Genomic DNA, 17,978 nt, shown 5'->3' on the forward strand with positions numbered 1-17,978 from the left:
CACACACACACACACACACACACAAAGCTATACTTACATCATAAACACACATTTCAGACGTAAATAGACAAACACACTTGCAGCGACCCAGTAGCAAGGGGTTGTGGCAAAACTGCCTGAAAAGTATATAGATGTAGCTGATGAAGCTTGCCTGTGTGATTATGGCCCCACCAAGTCCTCCCTGTTGTTTCTCACATCACTAAATGAAAGGCAAGACTAAACACAGTAAATTCTCTGATTTCTTTTGCACTTTCACACGTGATTGGAAAAGCACAGCAAAAAACAAAAAGACCTCTGACTGATGCCCTGCTGAAAGTGCAAAAAAGGTTTAATGATTTTTAGCTTGTTTGGCTACATTTGTCATATATGTTGACAAAATATTGTAATATGTTGTTTAAAGCCTTGTGAGGGCATTTGTAGTACTGCACTAGAGAGGTTTAGATTGTCCCAAAACAAAGATAAACCCTTGGTGTTTGCCTAAACAGTTTCAGATCCTTCACTGTTCCAGTGTCATGTATAGTACCTCAGGGATGAATACGTGGGTCTCTATGTTTTCTGTATTTGCTACCGATCGGTTCTATTTTTTGAAAGCACAAAACTGTTTTTGACTGTCATGTTAATCAGGAAGGGTATCTGACATGAACACTCTGCCAAGTCTGTGCACATTTTGTAATGACTTGCTGGGAACCATGGAATAAAGGAGCAGTAGATGAAGCTGCGCCTCAAAATGGAAGGATGGCTATTCTCTGCAAAAACGGCAAATGTATGGCTCGAGGAAGTGAAAGCTTAAAAGGTCCTACTTATATGCATACATACTCAGTGGGTCTTCTGCGGTGGACTGATATTTCAATGGACTTTGTAAAGTCCATTGTAAAAATAATTGTAAAATCCAGACTAAATGTAAAATCCAGCTTTTTTGCCAACATTTCAAAATGCCATTTTAAGATCTGCTTGGTTTGTTGCTCTTGACCACGTATCAACTGTTAATCCTGTTAGGATTTTATTGTTTTTCCTCCTATTTATGACCTTCTTTCTAACCAATACTTGCACTTGTAGTGTGCAGCTACTCTATGTTCAGCAGTTTGGTCAGCGCTTGCTGTGCTTCAACAAAAACAACTAGCTTGGCTTGATTGAACACATAATGTTTGGGTGACATTGCGGATCTACGCAGAGCCGGGACAGAATTTTAAGGTTATCTTCTGTAAAACAAAACAGTAGAGCTAAACAGTAGACTGGGGGGAAAAAAATTCAAGAAGTTGATTACGCTACATTGCTGTGACATGCTCTGGGTTACATCTGTTCATTTTAATGACTTCAGCCTGCAGCAAGTTGTGTAACTAAACGTTTCACTGAGTAATCGCCCCTACCTTCCCCAACGCAGGAGGTCAATTCTCAGTTTATAGGATGAAAAAAAAGAAAAAAAAACCTGTGCTGACAGCTGCAAAGCCATAACTCAAGCCTGGAGACAATGTTACGACACAGTAAATCTCGTCAGCGTTCTGCCTTGTTATTAGGTGGCTCAGTTTCAGTGTGACGACCAGACTGGGTCAATATCTACTGTAATGTAGACACTGACGCACACTAGACTTCATCATCAAAGCTTGAGCAACTCGTGGACAGAGAGTCGGAGGTAGAATCACAAATCACTCCGCAGATATTTTCTTTCACTGGGAAGAAGGGATGAACGCGTCAGAATCTGTGAGACTAGGTGACCTAATCACTGACTGGAGCAACAATGCATGGACGATCCTACATCAACAACACCCCATGTGCTGCAAGGACTAAAGGAAAACTCACACACACACACGCACACACACACACACACCCTATAACCTTTGGAGACATTTCAGCAGTTTGCTTACTTCCCCGGAATCATTGCTGACTTTCAGGAACGCTTCCTCAGCCATTTACCGAAGTCTGCAGAAACTCATCCCTCTGAGGGGGCAGACGCTTTAGTGGACGAGAAACTTGCTCATTAGGAGATTCATCGACATTGATTTCTGCCCTCCGGGGTAAAGGCTCGGCAATATTACAGAGGATGCGTGTGAATGGAAGAGGGCAGGTGCACCGCGGCTATTCATTTACGCTTAATAGTGTGAATGATCTCCTAAACTGACTATTAATGACTGTAAGGTGTGAGGAACATAAAGCAACATCAAAATGTGTTCAGGGAAGGTTAACCATTGGAGAGATGGGGGTCACCTATAGCCGATGCTGAAAATGTAATGGAGCAATGGCGCCCTCTGCAGACCGCCAGTATCAACAGCTTGCACCACAATGAGATTCTTGCCATTAATATCACAATGCAGACGTGTGTGTTGGTTTAAATTAGATAACTCAACATTTGTATTTAGAAGATACTTAGAGGACAAAATCATATTGTTTTTTTATGGCACACTTTCCTGTTTGATTCCAGGTAAATCAGACGTGTCAAAGACGAGCCTCACCAGAAGGAGACAAGATAGGACACAAGGTGACCGTGCTAGAATAACAATCATTGTAGGTATGCAAATATTGCACGAGTTGTTATAAGGTAGAATTGAACAATCCAACAGCAGTGGGACCTACAGTAGCACTCCTTCCTGCACATAGCATGCAGAGGGGGCTAGACAAAATGAGTGTTTAAAAATAAGTACATATTTAATTCACACACAATTATTTGTAATTTCTGCCCCATCATTTTCAGCAGAACTTGCATCATGATGCACGCTGCAGAGTAACCCTTCAAATGTCTAAAATGCTAAACAGAAATGCCAGCATCTGTATAATCCATACATGAAATCTAAACAACTGTGGAGAGGACTCACAGGAAACTATCATTCAAACTGACAGAGGCTGTGTCTCTGTTGAACACAACGAACACCTTACAGCCAGGGTAGACAGCTACTCTGCTGGAAACAAAGAAGCACATTTTCACTATTACAGCTAGGCTTTACGTTTTGTAAGGATATATGTATGTGTGCATGTATATTTTTTCATTTATGTGTATGCAAAAAAAAAAACCCAAAAAAACAACAACCCCTCTATTGTACATACAGCTGCTGTTCCGACATTTCCCCTCAAAGTGTTTTGTTGTTTAGGGTAGTCCCTGTCTGTTTGGTTGTTTTTTATTATTTTTTTATGATGTGAGTGCCATTTGAAACTGAAGTCAAATTCCTTGTTTGTAGCCACAAAATTGGCAAATAAAGTTGATTTTGACAGGACAACGGAACAACAGTTTGGTTTTTGTCAGGAAGCGCAAGTGAGAAGGAAATTCTGAAGGTATTTGTTCAACAAGGCATCAACAGAGATGAAGTCAGGAATAATAAAAAAAAATAAGGTTTCTGTTGGCAGTGTGTGCGTGAATGGTTGTTTGTCCTGTCTGTCTCTGTGTGGCCCTGCAACAGACTGGCGACCTGTCCAGGGTGTACCCCGCCTCTTGCCCAGTGAACGCTGGAGATAGGCACCAGCACCCCCCGCGACCCCATGAGGGATTAAGCGGGTCAGAAAATGGATGGATGGATGGGTTCTGTCGGCAGTCAGTAGGTTTCAGTTTCATGTTGAACTACTTTCTCATCTAAGTGTGAACTGCATTCAAGTTGGGCTGCATTAAAGCAGGGAAAGGTTAAAGTGCGAAAAGGTTGATGTTAAAAGGGACTTCAGACCTATGATTTATTTTTGGTTTTCTATGTGATTTTGCACAACATCGGACTAGGAATTACCCTCAACCAAATTATTAGGCAGGCAATTATTTTGACCATATTATCATCTTTGTGTATGTTTTCCAACAGCCAGTTGTATAAACCCCAAGGGTTACTTGATTTAAACATGTGCTGGTGACCTGTCCAGGGTGTACCCTGTCTCTTGTCCAATGACCGCTGGAGATAACAGTGACCCAATAACTGGAAGCACCTAAATATTCTCCAATACAGCAAAACCCCACTTGGTTAACAACCAGACTTCAGGTTAATTTTGGATTGACGTACACCACTGTAACATTCTATAATGAATCCTAAAATTTACAACTTGAATATTTGTGTACGCAACAAAGAATACATTTAGAAAACATTTGAAAATATTGTAAATAAAGAAACGATGGGCCCTGCACTTTTTAAAGCAGAAACCAACCAGTACGGTCACAAGGACTAATTATGTGTGGACTGATTATTATTAATCATCAACAAACATCTCGTCCAATTCATTCACTGAATTGGAAGAAAATGTGTGCGTTGCATTTAGGATAGGATTTTTATTGCAACGTGCACGGTCATGAAGTTTTAGATATTTCTGATGTAAACTCAAATGAGTTATATTTTCCAGCTTATTAAAAAACAAGCCATCACAGGACTCTATAACCCAAGACTTTTAATGCCGCTCTGCTACGATTCGTTGAGTCGACAGAAATTTGCCGTGTTAAAAATATTTGTTTTTTCCTCATTCAATCTGATTTCCCGGGTATGGACATTCTTGACTAAATCTCTTCAGTGCCTAAGTGATTCGTAGAAATGCATGATCTTATTTGTCACTTATTTTTCCCCCCACAGTAGCGTCTGCATCAACAGTGGGAATGATTAGGTTATCAAATCCCCCTTATGGCGAACGCGCGCAGACAGTTACGGCCGTGCCTTCAGGTAAGGGTAAAGATGGAAAGGCAGCAGAGAGCCACCGGAGATAACCGCCGAGGCAGCAGCACCGACTCAAAGACAGAACAAGATCTGACATCGCGCCGTCTGCTACGCTGGGCTCAGTGAACAAACACATTTACACATGCTGCCGGGGACTAGGACGCTGTGCTGCATGCGGGGAAGGGAGACGTGCATAATAGACCCATCTGGTCCCATAAAGTCAAACACCTGTTCAGCATCAACAACACAGACAACATCATTGGCACTTGTGCCCCCCTTCGCCACCTCCTCCCTGCGCTAACGCACGACTGCACCCGGGATGCACCGAAAGACACGGCCACGCGAGGCACTGAACTATTTAGAAGAGCTGCAAAATGATATTGGCTATTCCTACGCATCCTCGGTAAGAGTGCTCAAACTGAAAACAATAGTCCAGATCAATGAAAGAACTCGCATGCACAGCTTACCTACCCTTCACCCACACTAACACCTTTAAACATTTCATGGTATCGATCCCTTTCACTGCACATTCCTCTTATTGAAAGAGAGGCCCTGACTCCATCTGCTCTTACAGTAAAGTCAGTTGGTGATATGATGTACAGAGTAAGGGGATAAAGAGCCCCTTTGTGCACAAGCAAATGAAAAATGAGAGCCGCAGGCCTGCAAAAACCGAAGAGGGGGAAAAGGTGCAGTACAGTGGGCTGAAACAGACGTGCCCTTTACTTTCCTGCTTAACTGCATGAATCATTTGAAGGTTAATGACTTGTCCTTGGTGAAGTTACAGGTTTAACCTAGAACATACAAATTAGCGTCGTTCGAAACTAGTGTAAAAACTCTTTCCTCCTGTACGGAATCTCCAAAAGGAGAACGGCAAACGCAGACTCCTGTGTGTCTGAGCCCTATTCGACAAAAGGAGCTGACAGCAAGTGTCCGGGCCTGTAAATGACACCACACGTAGGAATTTGGTCCCGAGTGTGGGTCTCTTTGTCAATGTTTAACAGAGAGGTCTTCAATGGGGGGGTGTTGTGTTCACAGGAAGAAGATACCTTTGGCATGAGACAGTGAAGTTCTCATTCATGTCAAGCTCGATAGGCTGAAGCCTCTGGTAACAAGGAAATAACCAAATAAAAAAAAGCCTAATTCATAACAAATAGAAATTCTCTACATGTCTTCGGAGAGGAAAAAGAGAATGAGAAGGAGGAAAGTAGGTTAGTACCGAAACGCATGACAAAAGGACCCATTTTCATGCTTCATCAGGGGACCTGAGCCTGAAAGTAATGGAATGGCAGGCATAATAAGGCTCTTGGGGAGGTAGGGTCTTTGGGAAGAGAGATTCAACTCACAGGAACAGGTAAACAGGATCAGAACTAATGCAATACGTGCCAAAAGCTTTCAGCTAATCCACCAGAAATGACAAAAACAATGAAGCAAGCATTCAGCTGCCTTCAGACAGATACACCTAAATAAAATCCTTTGCTACCAATTACCAGGAAGTCACATCATGCTGAGCACACACCCACAGTGAAAAGGGGCAGTGGCAGCATCATATGGCTGGGTTTCCTTTATTCAGCAGGGATGGGGAAGCTTGTCATTCGACCCTCCAAATCAACTCAGGATCGTCACACACCTCCATGTTTGACTGTCGGTGAGATGTTCTGTCCTTGTAAATGTTGCATAGGAATTATAACAGGACATTGGACTTCCAGGACATTACACCTTTGTCTCATCAGTACACAGATTGTTTTCACAAAAGTCTGGGGAGTCATTTTGTGGTAAATCCGAGGCAGTCCATTGTCTTTATAGTTAGTGGGGGTTCTCATCTTGGAACTCTCCCATGGGGATGCTATTTTTGCCCAGTCTCTTTCGTATTGAGTCATGAATTCATGAAGCAGTTCATGAATCAGTACTGCACATGTTAAGATGTGCTGTGCTTTTGACTCTGTTCTGTATTATTGATTTTGGAGTTTTTCTAGGTGTAACTGTTTTATTTTTGCTCCATTTGTGAATACAGCTGTGACTGTGATTAAGTGGATCCTCCAACTGCCATCATCACTACAACAACAAACTGAACTCAGCTGTCCAAAAATGGAGTTAATCATAGTTTACTTATAGTTTAACAAGTAGGGCAAATATTTTTTACAAGGGGCCAGGTTGGTTTGGGTAGAGTTTTCCCTTATTAAATGGTGTCACTGCATGTTTTTGTTATTTTTGTGCCACTAGTGGCCTTCAATGACAGTAGGCTGACAGGGGGCTGAGAGAGAGAGGGAAGACATGTGGCAAATCTCCACTGGCGGCAGTCAAACCCAGGACGGCTGTGTTGAGGACTAAAGGCCATGACAAACCAAATCATACAGATTTTTCTCTTGACCTACTGACTGCGTAGAGCAGGTGTGTCAAACTCATTTTGGTTTAGGGGCCGCATACAGCTTAATCTGATTTCAAGAGGGCCACACGAGTTAACTCATTGCAAGATTAAATAGAACTAATAAAAGTGGACTTGTTGTTGATTTTTATATTAAATGAATTTCACTTTTACACAATATATTATGAATAACCTCAGCGTTTTTAAGAAAAGTATGTGCAATTTCAACAATACTTTTACTCAGTTAAACATTTACTTGTGCATTATGCATAAGAACTGATCACAGTGATTATACAATGTTGAAAAACATTTATTCACATTTTCTGGAACTTAAAAACACTGTCCTGCATGACAAAATACATCAAACAGATAAAAATTAAGAAATTATTTAAAATCAATTTTCCACATCTGAAAACACAGCGCCCCTCATGGACAATATATGAACTGCAGATTTTCAATTAAACGAAGAACATGTTTTTTTCCAATAATTGTTTTATCATTCTTTTCCTTTTATCTCCTCTTTCTTTCACCTTTTCATTTTTCTTCTTGTTCTTCCTTTCCTCTCCTACTTTCCCATTGTAGTGTCCATATCATTTGAGATATTCCCCGCATGAATCATAATAAAACTATTCACATTTATAAATCAAGCGGAGCACTATGGCAAAAGCAGTACTGCTCCACTTGTGAAAGTCAAATCCGATGAGCTCTTTTTGGCATTAAGACAGCAATTCTTATTGCCACATTTCCAGACAGGACAGTGAAAAAAAATAAATAAAAAATAATTAATTAATTGTTCGGCGGGCCGGAGTCAGCCCGTGGGCCGTATGTTTGTCACCCCTGGCGTAGAGGCTCCCTATACGCACCAACAGACTCACAAGATCTACTATTCATGTGAGAGTATGTACGTATGTAAATTCTGCCAGCATAAACAAGCTGGGCAGACATTATTCTAGCTGAGAGTCTGTGGCTAGACCTGAAAACTGATGTTCAACGATGCTCTCCATCCAAGGTGAACTGAGCCTGACCAAAAACAATGTCAGCCTACATGTGCAACGCTAGAGGAGACGTAATCCACAATCCTTGAGGAGATGTTTTTTGTTATATTACCACAGTTTCCCAGAAGCTTCAAGGGAGGTTTGGGTTTACCCAGATTAAAAACATTTATCTAGTCAAGATAAGCGAGTGAGACAAGCTTGATAATGCATCGTGGAAGTGTTCACATCTCCCGGTATTGAAGCTTTGTCGATCCATCTCTCTGTCTGCTAAATGAGTCACTGGCAGTGATGGCTTCGAACGAGACGGCATGCGCTGGGCGAACAAAGCCCATCTGTGTCAGACAATCCGCCATGGACCTTGCTCAAGGAGACACTGCTTAGTCACTATGTAAAGCGGTGTTGTGAATCAGAGATTGAAAAACTTCAGCTATCATGAATGACTAACCACCAAAGGTTTGAAGAAAGAAAAAAAAAAATTCAGCCTTCACTCACGACTCTTAAACAGCAAAAGGGAGGGCAGGCTCGGAGACGTACATGGAGATGCTGACACGTGTGAACTAGATAGCAGCAGTGGGTGTGACTCACTTCCTGTGTCTGCTATTTATGTTCACGCCTTGTTCAGAGAGAAGCACTGTTGTGAAAAAGAACATGGGATGTGTGGCTGGGTGGGGTTTACTTGTAACATAAGCAGCGGACCCTCAGCTGTTAAACTGCGTCCTGACACCGGCTGCCACACAGAGACTCAAACCACATTCCACCACACACACTCAAGCCGTTTCCATTTACAGCAGCAGGGACCTGGGAATAGCCGACTGGCTGCTACTAGAACACACAAGCCGAATCCGTATAAGAAAAGGGTATCTTTTGGCAACATTTTATGTGTTTGCTGTCTTTTCCAGTAGAGCTTTAAATGGCTTGTACGGTCAATAGGGCTCAGATAAGATAAGGCTGAGAGGAAAGTGGTGTCCTTGAGTCTGTGGTGTGGACTAGCCAAGGGTCAGAGGACATCCGGTAACTGTGTTTCATGTGCGCTGCATGGAAAAGGAAATGAAGACCTGCGGGGCTTTTTAGGTTCAACAGCAAGCGAGTTCATCTACTGCACACGATGACTATCAGGCTATCATGAAATCAGCACATTTTCCCCTGAAATAGGGAACTAACTCACAACTTAGCACTCCAAAAATTAAACACGCATAAAGTTTCCAAAACAAATACTGTAGGGTTAAACAACAGACTATATATATATATAAAAACAAAAATCACATAAGAGAATGTACCACGTACCACGCCTTGATAGACTATTAATACCCCTTGAAACTTTTCACATTTCGCCCTGTTACAAGATCAAACTTCAATATATTTTCCTGGGGTCGTCAAACCTGCATCATACCATTGGGACGCTTTTCTTCAGCTAAATCCTAAATCCAATTGAGTATGGGTGACGGGACTTGAAAATTGCATTTCAAAATGCATCTATGTTCATAAGTTGGAGTGAACCAAAGTCCAGACTGTGGCGACAATAAAACATTGACATCCAGAGACCCTCTCCACCAAATCCGACTGGGTTTGAGCTATTTTGCAAAGAAGAAAAGGCAAAACCTTCACTTTCTAGATGCGTAAAACTGATCAGAAACACTTGCATGCAACATTTTCCAGGCTTATCTGTAAAGAAAAATATAAATTAGACATTTTTACTTCCACCTTAAAATCACGAACTACTTGTATTAAATACAAATAAAATGAGGAATTGTATTGTCAAACAAAAAAAAGAAAGTGAAAAGGTTAAAGGGACATGAACAGTTTATGCAAGACAGTGAATATTATGAGAGCTCCGTGTTGGGAGGCCGAAAAGGAGGGCATATTAAATATAACATTTAAACAGAGCTCTGCTTTCTGTAATACGCTACTCACCAAGCAAACAGTCCAGCCATCACCTGGAGAGAAGCAACACAAAGTTCCTTAATTTTTACTTTTCGCTTGAAGAAGCTGATTAAACCATGTTTCATTCTGAGTCTGTCTGGGAACAATGCTGTGCCCTGATGTACATACAAAGCCCGTCTAATAAGAATAGTTAAACATTTGCTAGTTAAAATATCCCACGGCATACCAGGAACGCCTCCAAGCAGAAACCTCCAGCGGCCCAGCTTTGTTTGAGAATAAGGGTCCTAGAAGGGGTAAATTTTCCCTAGCATCTCCCCTGTACCCCTGCAGTGTTCAACATGCCAGAAAGCCCTCAGGGTGCACACAGACATGGAGAAATCTATGCAGGCCAATCTTGGCACTGCAGTTCTTCGAGAAATCAATAAAGCAGAGTGCATCCACTCTTCAGAACCCTCGGGCTTCTGAATCTTTTTCCTTTCTTTTTTTGTTGTTGTTTTGAGCTTATGCCTTAGTTCTTTGTTTGGTTTGGGGCTACGGTGCAGCTACAGAACACAGTTTTTCCTTCGGCACGCAGATCTGCTTTGAATCTGAAGCTCATGAATCCTTCACTATTCCCTGTAAGCAAGTAAATAGTGAGTGCAAGGCTTGAGCTGCTTGATTTTTTGGGACAAGCCTTATCCGACGACATCTACGTGACCCCTCTGGTTTTTGCACGCAGGGAGACAGACATTTACGTAAACCGACTTAGCTAATCAGTTTCCCGTCAAGCCACAATGAACTCCAGCAGAAGCCACAATGAGAGGCTACTGAGGATGAAGCTGATTAACTACTGCCGCACCAAACTTTAATCCATACTTAACAGGGATCTCCCAATTTGGGAAACATGACGCCCCCATATTCATCCATGTCAAACCCTCAAAGTAATTTTTCAAAGGTTTGGAGTGAAAGATATTTCTGTTTACCTATTTAACCACACATTTCATTTTCATGAGTTGGTAAGTATATATGTTTAGGTTCTGTCTTGTCTTTCACCAGTCACTGCTGGAATAGCCTTACTTCAATCCTGAACAGGATTAAATGCGGCTTCTTGTTCATAGGGGGCGCTATGGAGCCACACCCATCGAAATTGCTGGACATATATACGCTGAAAAGGTGAATTATGAAATAAGAAGCAAATAATACAGCTGTTCTGTCATAAAATGTCTGACTTTTGATTTTTCAGCATTCCTGTACCATTCTGGTTTTAGTTGGGGTTATTTTCTGTGTAGGCCTACATACATAACTGTAAAGGGCGAGGATTGCCAGATAAATGAATGCGTATGCATGTAGTGAAAGATTTTTTCTTCCATGTGACTTCACGCTGGTGTCTAATTAGTTACTTAAAGATTCTCCTCGAGCTGAAACTATCTGCTCCTGTGTCCAATCAGTGCTTTTTGTGTTATTTTTCGTCCAATCAGATTAAAGAATCAACTAATAATCAAAGTCAACCCCCCCGGCAGCTTTAATGCGTGGGCGCGAATTACCCTCAAACACAGCAACGGAAGCGAAACATTTAGGCAAATTAAGATTCGGTCACTTATTTGTGGCACTAGAAATAATCATTTCACAAGGCTTTTGCTGGAGGAAAAAAAAGTGGATAAAGCAACTTGGACCAGACCAACCAGACCTAAAAATCCAGTGGCAGCTGAGTGACCGTGGGCAGATTTATGTTCAAGTAGTGTTTTTTTGTGGCGTTATAAACCCCAAATTTTAATGCACATTGAAAAAACACTCTTCAACATGGAAGTTATTACAGAAAATGTCGAAAAGTATGCTAATTTCAAATGAAGTCAAAGAAGGCGCAGAGGTGTACGAAGCTGTTTAAAGGAAACTTTATTCTCAGCATGTTGAGACAACTCTGTGATTCATTCAGGCCTTAAGAGAACATAACAAAGCATGACTTCAGCTGATGACAGAAAGGCTGAAAGGATTACAGCAAAGTGGCTCTTGCTTTATCTTGCTGAGCTTTCAGCGTACGTTTGTTTTGGAACAATGTTGGATTTGGAAATGTCAGTGGGTTTTTTGAAATCTCAGAATTAGAGTAGGGATTGATATTCTCTGTAAAGTACAACATTCACCTTTTTTTTTAGCAATGCTAGCAGTGCTAACCATGCTAATTGCTAACGTAAACATGCTAATGAAAGTTTCAAATTTGAGCTCTTACTTTAACATCCCGGCTATTTGGACAAGTGCCCTGTCACACATGGGGCTGGCATCAACTCTTCTCATTAAAGAATTTAGAGTTGAAAGCAGAAATAGGCCACAGAGTTCTGATTGGCCTTTTTAGTGTATTTTTAAATCATTGTGTGGTTGTGGAGAAGAGGCCCACTGAACTGAAATAATTTTAGTTTATTTTTTAATTATTTCATTCCAAAGATTAAAATATGTTTTTTTCCCCACAAATTACATTTAAAACTGTTATTTAAATTGTCTTATTTATCTTTTGTCTACAAAAACATCTTTTGTTTAAAAAAATGAGTTTTCATCTCTTTCAGATATTTTTTTTTCCCAACAAACTACATAAAAAAAGTTTACTAATTAAATATGCTGTACATCTGCCTTTTTCATTTTAACAACTGTATGTCTGTCATTGAGATTTTTATTTGCACCAAACCCAGCCACACTATAACCAAGTTTTATTAAAGCTTTCAGTCAACACATGCCAGATTCCCAAGCCTCACCATGCCCTCCCAAAGGCTGAGAGTGACTGTGGGTGGACGGATGGGTGCGTCGTCACATGTATCTAACCACTTCCTCGCCCCGTATAGCCACTGCTAGCCACAGCGATGTGTGGACTGGTGTAGCGAATCCTTAAATTAAACGCAACGAGCCGACAGAGCGTGGAAAGAGAGGGCATTCCTTCGTAATAATAACAAAAATAATAGCAGTGCAATTCAAAAGGTCCCACTGTGCGCCTGGTCGTCTTGAGCTGAAACAGCAGAGCTGGGAGAATGGAGGATTTAGAGACAAGCCAGCAGCCTTGTGGATTAGAACAAAAAAAAAAAAAAAAAAACGGATGCAGAAAGCAGATGTCTTGTGTGTTTGCAACGAGAGGAGCAACATGAAGGCTGTGGAATGAGTTTTTCAGCAAATTCTGCAGGAGTGCAGTATAATAACTTGCTCAGTCTCCCATTCCTACATTCTTTGACCACATGACCCTATCAGTTTGTGTTGCACAGACCAGCTTGACTGACTCCGCTCAAGAGCTTCGATTAAGAAGTGGAGAAACACAGGAGAATGGCCACCTTTTTTAAATTGGGCATTTAAAGTGCCAGCTCCACAGTTGCAACCAACCCTGGTAAAGAAGTATAGATAGTCTTCAAATAAATGCATCTTTTGTCGCACTAGCAAAATCTTACACAGAAAACCTTGTTAAGAAACCGATCCCTCTTAAGAAAACCACAGGTCACAAATTGTTTGTCCACATAATCCATTTAAAATAAATCCAACAGAAGTATCTGTTATTCAAGCTTCACTTTTGTAAGTTCTTCATTGTTCAAAGTTTGGATAAAATTCTTCCTAATCATCCACATCTTTCGGTGTCTCTGTCCCAGAAGCCAACGTTTCACCCAACACAGTAAGCGTGGTGTTTATAGAGGTAAAAATAAAAAAGCAAACAAAATAAATCTACAAGGCTTAACGGAGCAAAACGTGACACCTTGGGGGTCTTTATACCAACCATAGCACACACTATGGTGCTATGGTTCGGAGGAGACTGGGAAGACCACCGTACAAATAAAAATGCAGTTTGTTCAACCTGATGTGAAACAAAGGATGAATGAGTGGAAAAGCAGTTGCTGCTAAGTATGATGGAGGATCTATGATGCTGAGGGCCCGGGTACTTGTGAAAAGACCTGGGAAGACTGTGCGGCATCGTGGACTCTTTTAAACACCAAGGGATTTTAAATAGGAATCTGGCGGACCCAACTAGTTCGCCATTATGCATTGGATGACACTTTAATATTTAGTGGCATTAGCATCTGAAAAATTACAGTAAGCTTTGTCCTAAACCAAATGCTGACCTGCATAAAATGACATTTAATGTGTGCCACAGTAACTGTGGCAGGCAATTTAAATATGTTCATAAAGAGACGGCTTGCTGCGGCGATGAAGCATCAGAGGGGTATTTTAAATGTTATGTAGATTTTATTCATATGACTGTTCGCTGCAAGGCAAATGGTCCATGAAGGTTACCAAAGTTGGGTTTTTGAGAATTGATTCTGGTTTACAATCATGGCATTTTTTTCCTTGTGTATTATTAACACCTATTGTATTACATTAGAACATTTAGACACTGGCTTGAACCCTCAAACGTGATATTCCCTGGCACGGCGGGGGGAAAAAAAGGTGCTTTTATACTAGCTCATTGAGATGCCATGCACTGGTTCCAGGCTGGCATTGAGAAAGGGACCGGACACACAGAGCAAAGAGGAAACTCCCAGCCTCTGAAAGAGGATCATTAGCATTGGCAACAGAGTCTGAGACGCAAATTAATCTTATATGAGTGCCAGCGGAGGGCACTTTACAAAGTTAAGGAACTATTATTGTTGTGAAAGGAGGGAAAGCCTTCTCCCTCATGAATATCTAATACAGAGATGATATTTTTTTTTTAAAGTCAAATACATTGCGAATATAAACAACAAGACTTGAAGGTTATTTACAGCTCCAGGTGTGGCCCATTTTCTTTCTCTAGGGACACTGCATTTCTGAACCGTACTAAATAGCCACGCACTGCTGTTTAATTCTCATATATAAATTACTTAGAAGCTCTTAGACGACAACCGGCTGACATCGACTAAAAATAAAACTTAAACGGACGTTTCCATTGCCTAATCGCTTCGATCTAAACACATTCATAAAGCTGTACCTCGAGCAATGTCACATTTTTTTCTTCATGTATGGATTTGTTCCACAGATATGAGCTCAAAGCGAACAGATCAGAGTGTCCGGACAGCAGATCAATAGAGCATGAAGTGTGCCTGATCTCCCGGAGATGAGTTGGGCTTTCCTGTGGTGTGAATTGTAAACAACATTACTTAATGGTGCGCACGTCTGCTAGCATAGACAAAAAGCATAATGATACAAAAGACAGACAGATTTTAAGAGAGTGAAGGAATCGATACGCTCTAATGCAGCTTTTAACATTCCTTAAGTCTTCTCTTATGGCTGTGTCTACCCGCTCTTTGATTTCCCACTCTTCCACGCGTACCTCACTGCTGGAAACACTGGCCCCCGAGTCTCACAACAGCTCCTCAAGCGAGCACAAACAGTAGCTGTAGTCTAAATTCAATGTAGGAGGCAAACCCGGGGAGGCATGTGTGATTGTGAGAGCATGTAAAAGGAAGGGGTTCAGGAGGGGAGAAACAAAAAAGGGACTATCCACCCAAATGGGATTAAATTGGACAGTGTGCAAAAAATAATTAGAGGTTACACTGGAAGTCACTTCTGGCTCCCTGTCAAAACGGCAGCTAACATGAAGCAGATGCCGACATGGGAGCGTGGCTGAAAAGGAAAATGGAAATTGCGGCGTAAAAAGTAGCACTTCTGATCCAAGAATAGGCAGGTGAGAGGAGAAACGCTTGCCTTCGGCCCACTTGGCCAAGTCTTTGCGGCTATAACAGCTTCAACCCTTCAGCAAAGGCTGTCCACGATGTTTAGGAGTGTGTTTATAGGAACGCGTAGCTATTCTTGCAGGAGAGCATGTGTAAGGTCAGGTACTGATATGGCCAGGCTCACAATCTCTGCTCTAATTTGTCCCAAAGGTGATGTGTTAGGTCGAGGTCAGGGTCCTCTGTGCAGGCCAGTCAAAGTCCTCCACCTCGATACCCTTTTAATGACTTTTCTTTGTGCACCAGCGCACAGTCTCATTGCAACAGGAAGGGGCCATCGACAAACTGTTTCCGCGTAGTCTGCAAAGTGGATTTGTCTAAAATCTCCTTGTATGCTGCAGCATTAAGTGTTTGCACGACACTTGGTGTTAATACCAGTATCAGTTGATCATTAAATGTTTAACAGAGAGAGAAATTTATAGTATTTTGCCACAGGAACCATCCTATGGCAGTACGCTCTTTATATTTAATGAGTTTCTGATAGAGCCCCGTTCTTTTCACAAATATTTGTGTAGAAACCACATGGAAGCCTGGGAGGCTGATTACCCCTGGGGCCAAAGAAGAGAATGGAACACCTGAATTCAATGATTTGAAGCAGTGCAATTTTTATCTACAGTATTCATATTTGACTATCTAACAGCCTGTGGGCAAAACAGAAAAAAAAAGCTCACTCAGTGATCCTCTGAAATAAATGTACTTTAAAGAAGGTGGGAAGCTTTATATCAATATTAAAAGAAGATAAAGAACAGCATGAGGTGAGTTTGAAACAGGGGACAATACCTTCAAGGAGAATATATAGAACTAACCTATTTTAAATCATGTCAATAGGCTAAACAAAGGTCATGATTTAGTCCTGTATGGGTGTCAGCAACATATCAAAATATTTTACAACCCCAAAACTCTTGCGTGAGCTTTGCTTCACATTCCTCTCATTTCGTCGTTTTCCCCATTGCTTGGTCATCTTTTTTTTTAACCAAACTTTTTCCTTCCTCTTAACTTTCCATTATTATGCTTGGGTTCGGATCTCTGAACAGTCAGCTTCATAAGAAAATGTGGTTAACTATACCATTTCTTCCATAGTTAATCCCTGCGGCGGTGCTGGCCAACTCATAGTAGTCTTCTCTGGGATTGTACAGGCCACAACATGAACATAGGATAACACCGATTTCATTTTTTCATTGGCTGTATGCAATATAATTTTCTGACGTTTAAATTAAGTATTTTCATCAGCTATTGGCCCCATTCATCAGAATTTACAGAATTAAAACCTTGAAATATATCACTCTGTGTGTAATAATGGATCTAAATATGATAGGAGTCAAACCTTCTTCTGAATGACATAACCGAAATAAATGAACTCTTCGCTTATAAACTTGCACCTAAAACCCAGGGGGGGGGGGGGGGGGGGGGGGGGGGGTTGCCATTATTTATTTATTTATTGCCTAAGCAAAACAAGCACTTTAATTGGAGAATGCAACAGCGCAGCCTTAATGACAAATGTATCAGAAACAGGCAGACGCAGCAGACACGCAGGAGCCCTGAGACTGACCCACATTCAAACTGTGTTTATAAAGTTACTTTAAAGGAGGAGAGAGAGATCAGACGGCGCTTTAAATGGAGACGCCGTCTGATGCAAGCGTGTGAGAGACAGATACGTTTAAAGGTGGTCTACCTGTGATGATGCGTGCAGGAAATCGCTCTTTCTGAACTTCCCTCGCCGTATCTCCATCTCCAGAGCCGAGCCCCGGGCAACCGTGGCTCGGGTCGTTTGATTCCGGCAAAACATCGCCTCTCTTGACTTTTCCCCCGACAACTTCTCTCCGACAGAGCGGTCCGGTCCAGGATGAGCTTGACGGAGCGCAGAAATGGGGAGGAGGAGGAGAATGACCAAACTTCCAAACAGATCAGCGCAGATCAAGGTGTGGGAGCAGGAAACGATCCCACCGGCCAAAAAAAGTCCTGGGAGAGTTAAAGGAGGGAGGGGGAAACAGGTTTTAGCCCTCTGCTGGCGTTCTTTCAGACGTGGGATCCGTGCCGAACTGGGACAAGTCCACCCGCTGGAGGAGGAAGAGCTGGATCTCTTGTTGGCCCTGACTGTGCGCCCAGCATCGACGCGGTGACACCCCATGTGGTGCGCAGCTGAGACCTGACTTGGCACCGTCCCGCATCCGGAGAGACCTCTGCTGGTAATCAATGGCAACGATTTACAACTGCGATTTGCCCTTTCGTGGGAGTATTACTGCAAGTCGCTCAGTGGGAAGCGCCACAAACCCATTGGCAAAGACTTTAACAGGTTTACCCTTTCATAATGGGCCAAAGATCCATCCGCAGTGCCTGAAAAAGTATCAACACCCTGGAAGGTTTTCACAAGTCGTCTCAGTAAAACCTCAATGTCTTATACTGGGATTTTATTGGAGAGAAACTAATCTAAAGTAGACTACCTCGTAGATGGGAAGTGGGGAAAAGTATACCTGTGCTTTAAAAAAAT

General features: G+C 41.8%; 1 protein-coding gene across 3 annotated transcripts in view; it reads right to left on the minus strand.

Moving 5' to 3' along the window:
- Positions 1–17,626, minus strand: part of rtkn (rhotekin) — a 77,651-nt gene extending 60,025 nt beyond the window's left edge. Inside the window, exon 1 of one of the 3 annotated variants that reach the window (XM_036144435.1) lies at positions 17,163–17,626. In XM_036144435.1, the coding sequence (XP_036000328.1) occupies positions 17,163–17,618 (456 nt within the window). In that variant the 5' untranslated portion in view covers positions 17,619–17,626. The remainder of the gene's footprint in view (positions 1–17,162) is intronic. The other 2 variants (XM_036144438.1, XM_036144439.1) reach the window with 2 other exon arrangements.
- Positions 17,627–17,978: the final 352 nt, after the last annotated feature.

This window comes from Fundulus heteroclitus, chromosome 12 (assembly GCF_011125445.2).
Source record: "Fundulus heteroclitus isolate FHET01 chromosome 12, MU-UCD_Fhet_4.1, whole genome shotgun sequence".
Classification (NCBI taxonomy): Eukaryota; Metazoa; Chordata; class Actinopteri; order Cyprinodontiformes; family Fundulidae; genus Fundulus; species Fundulus heteroclitus.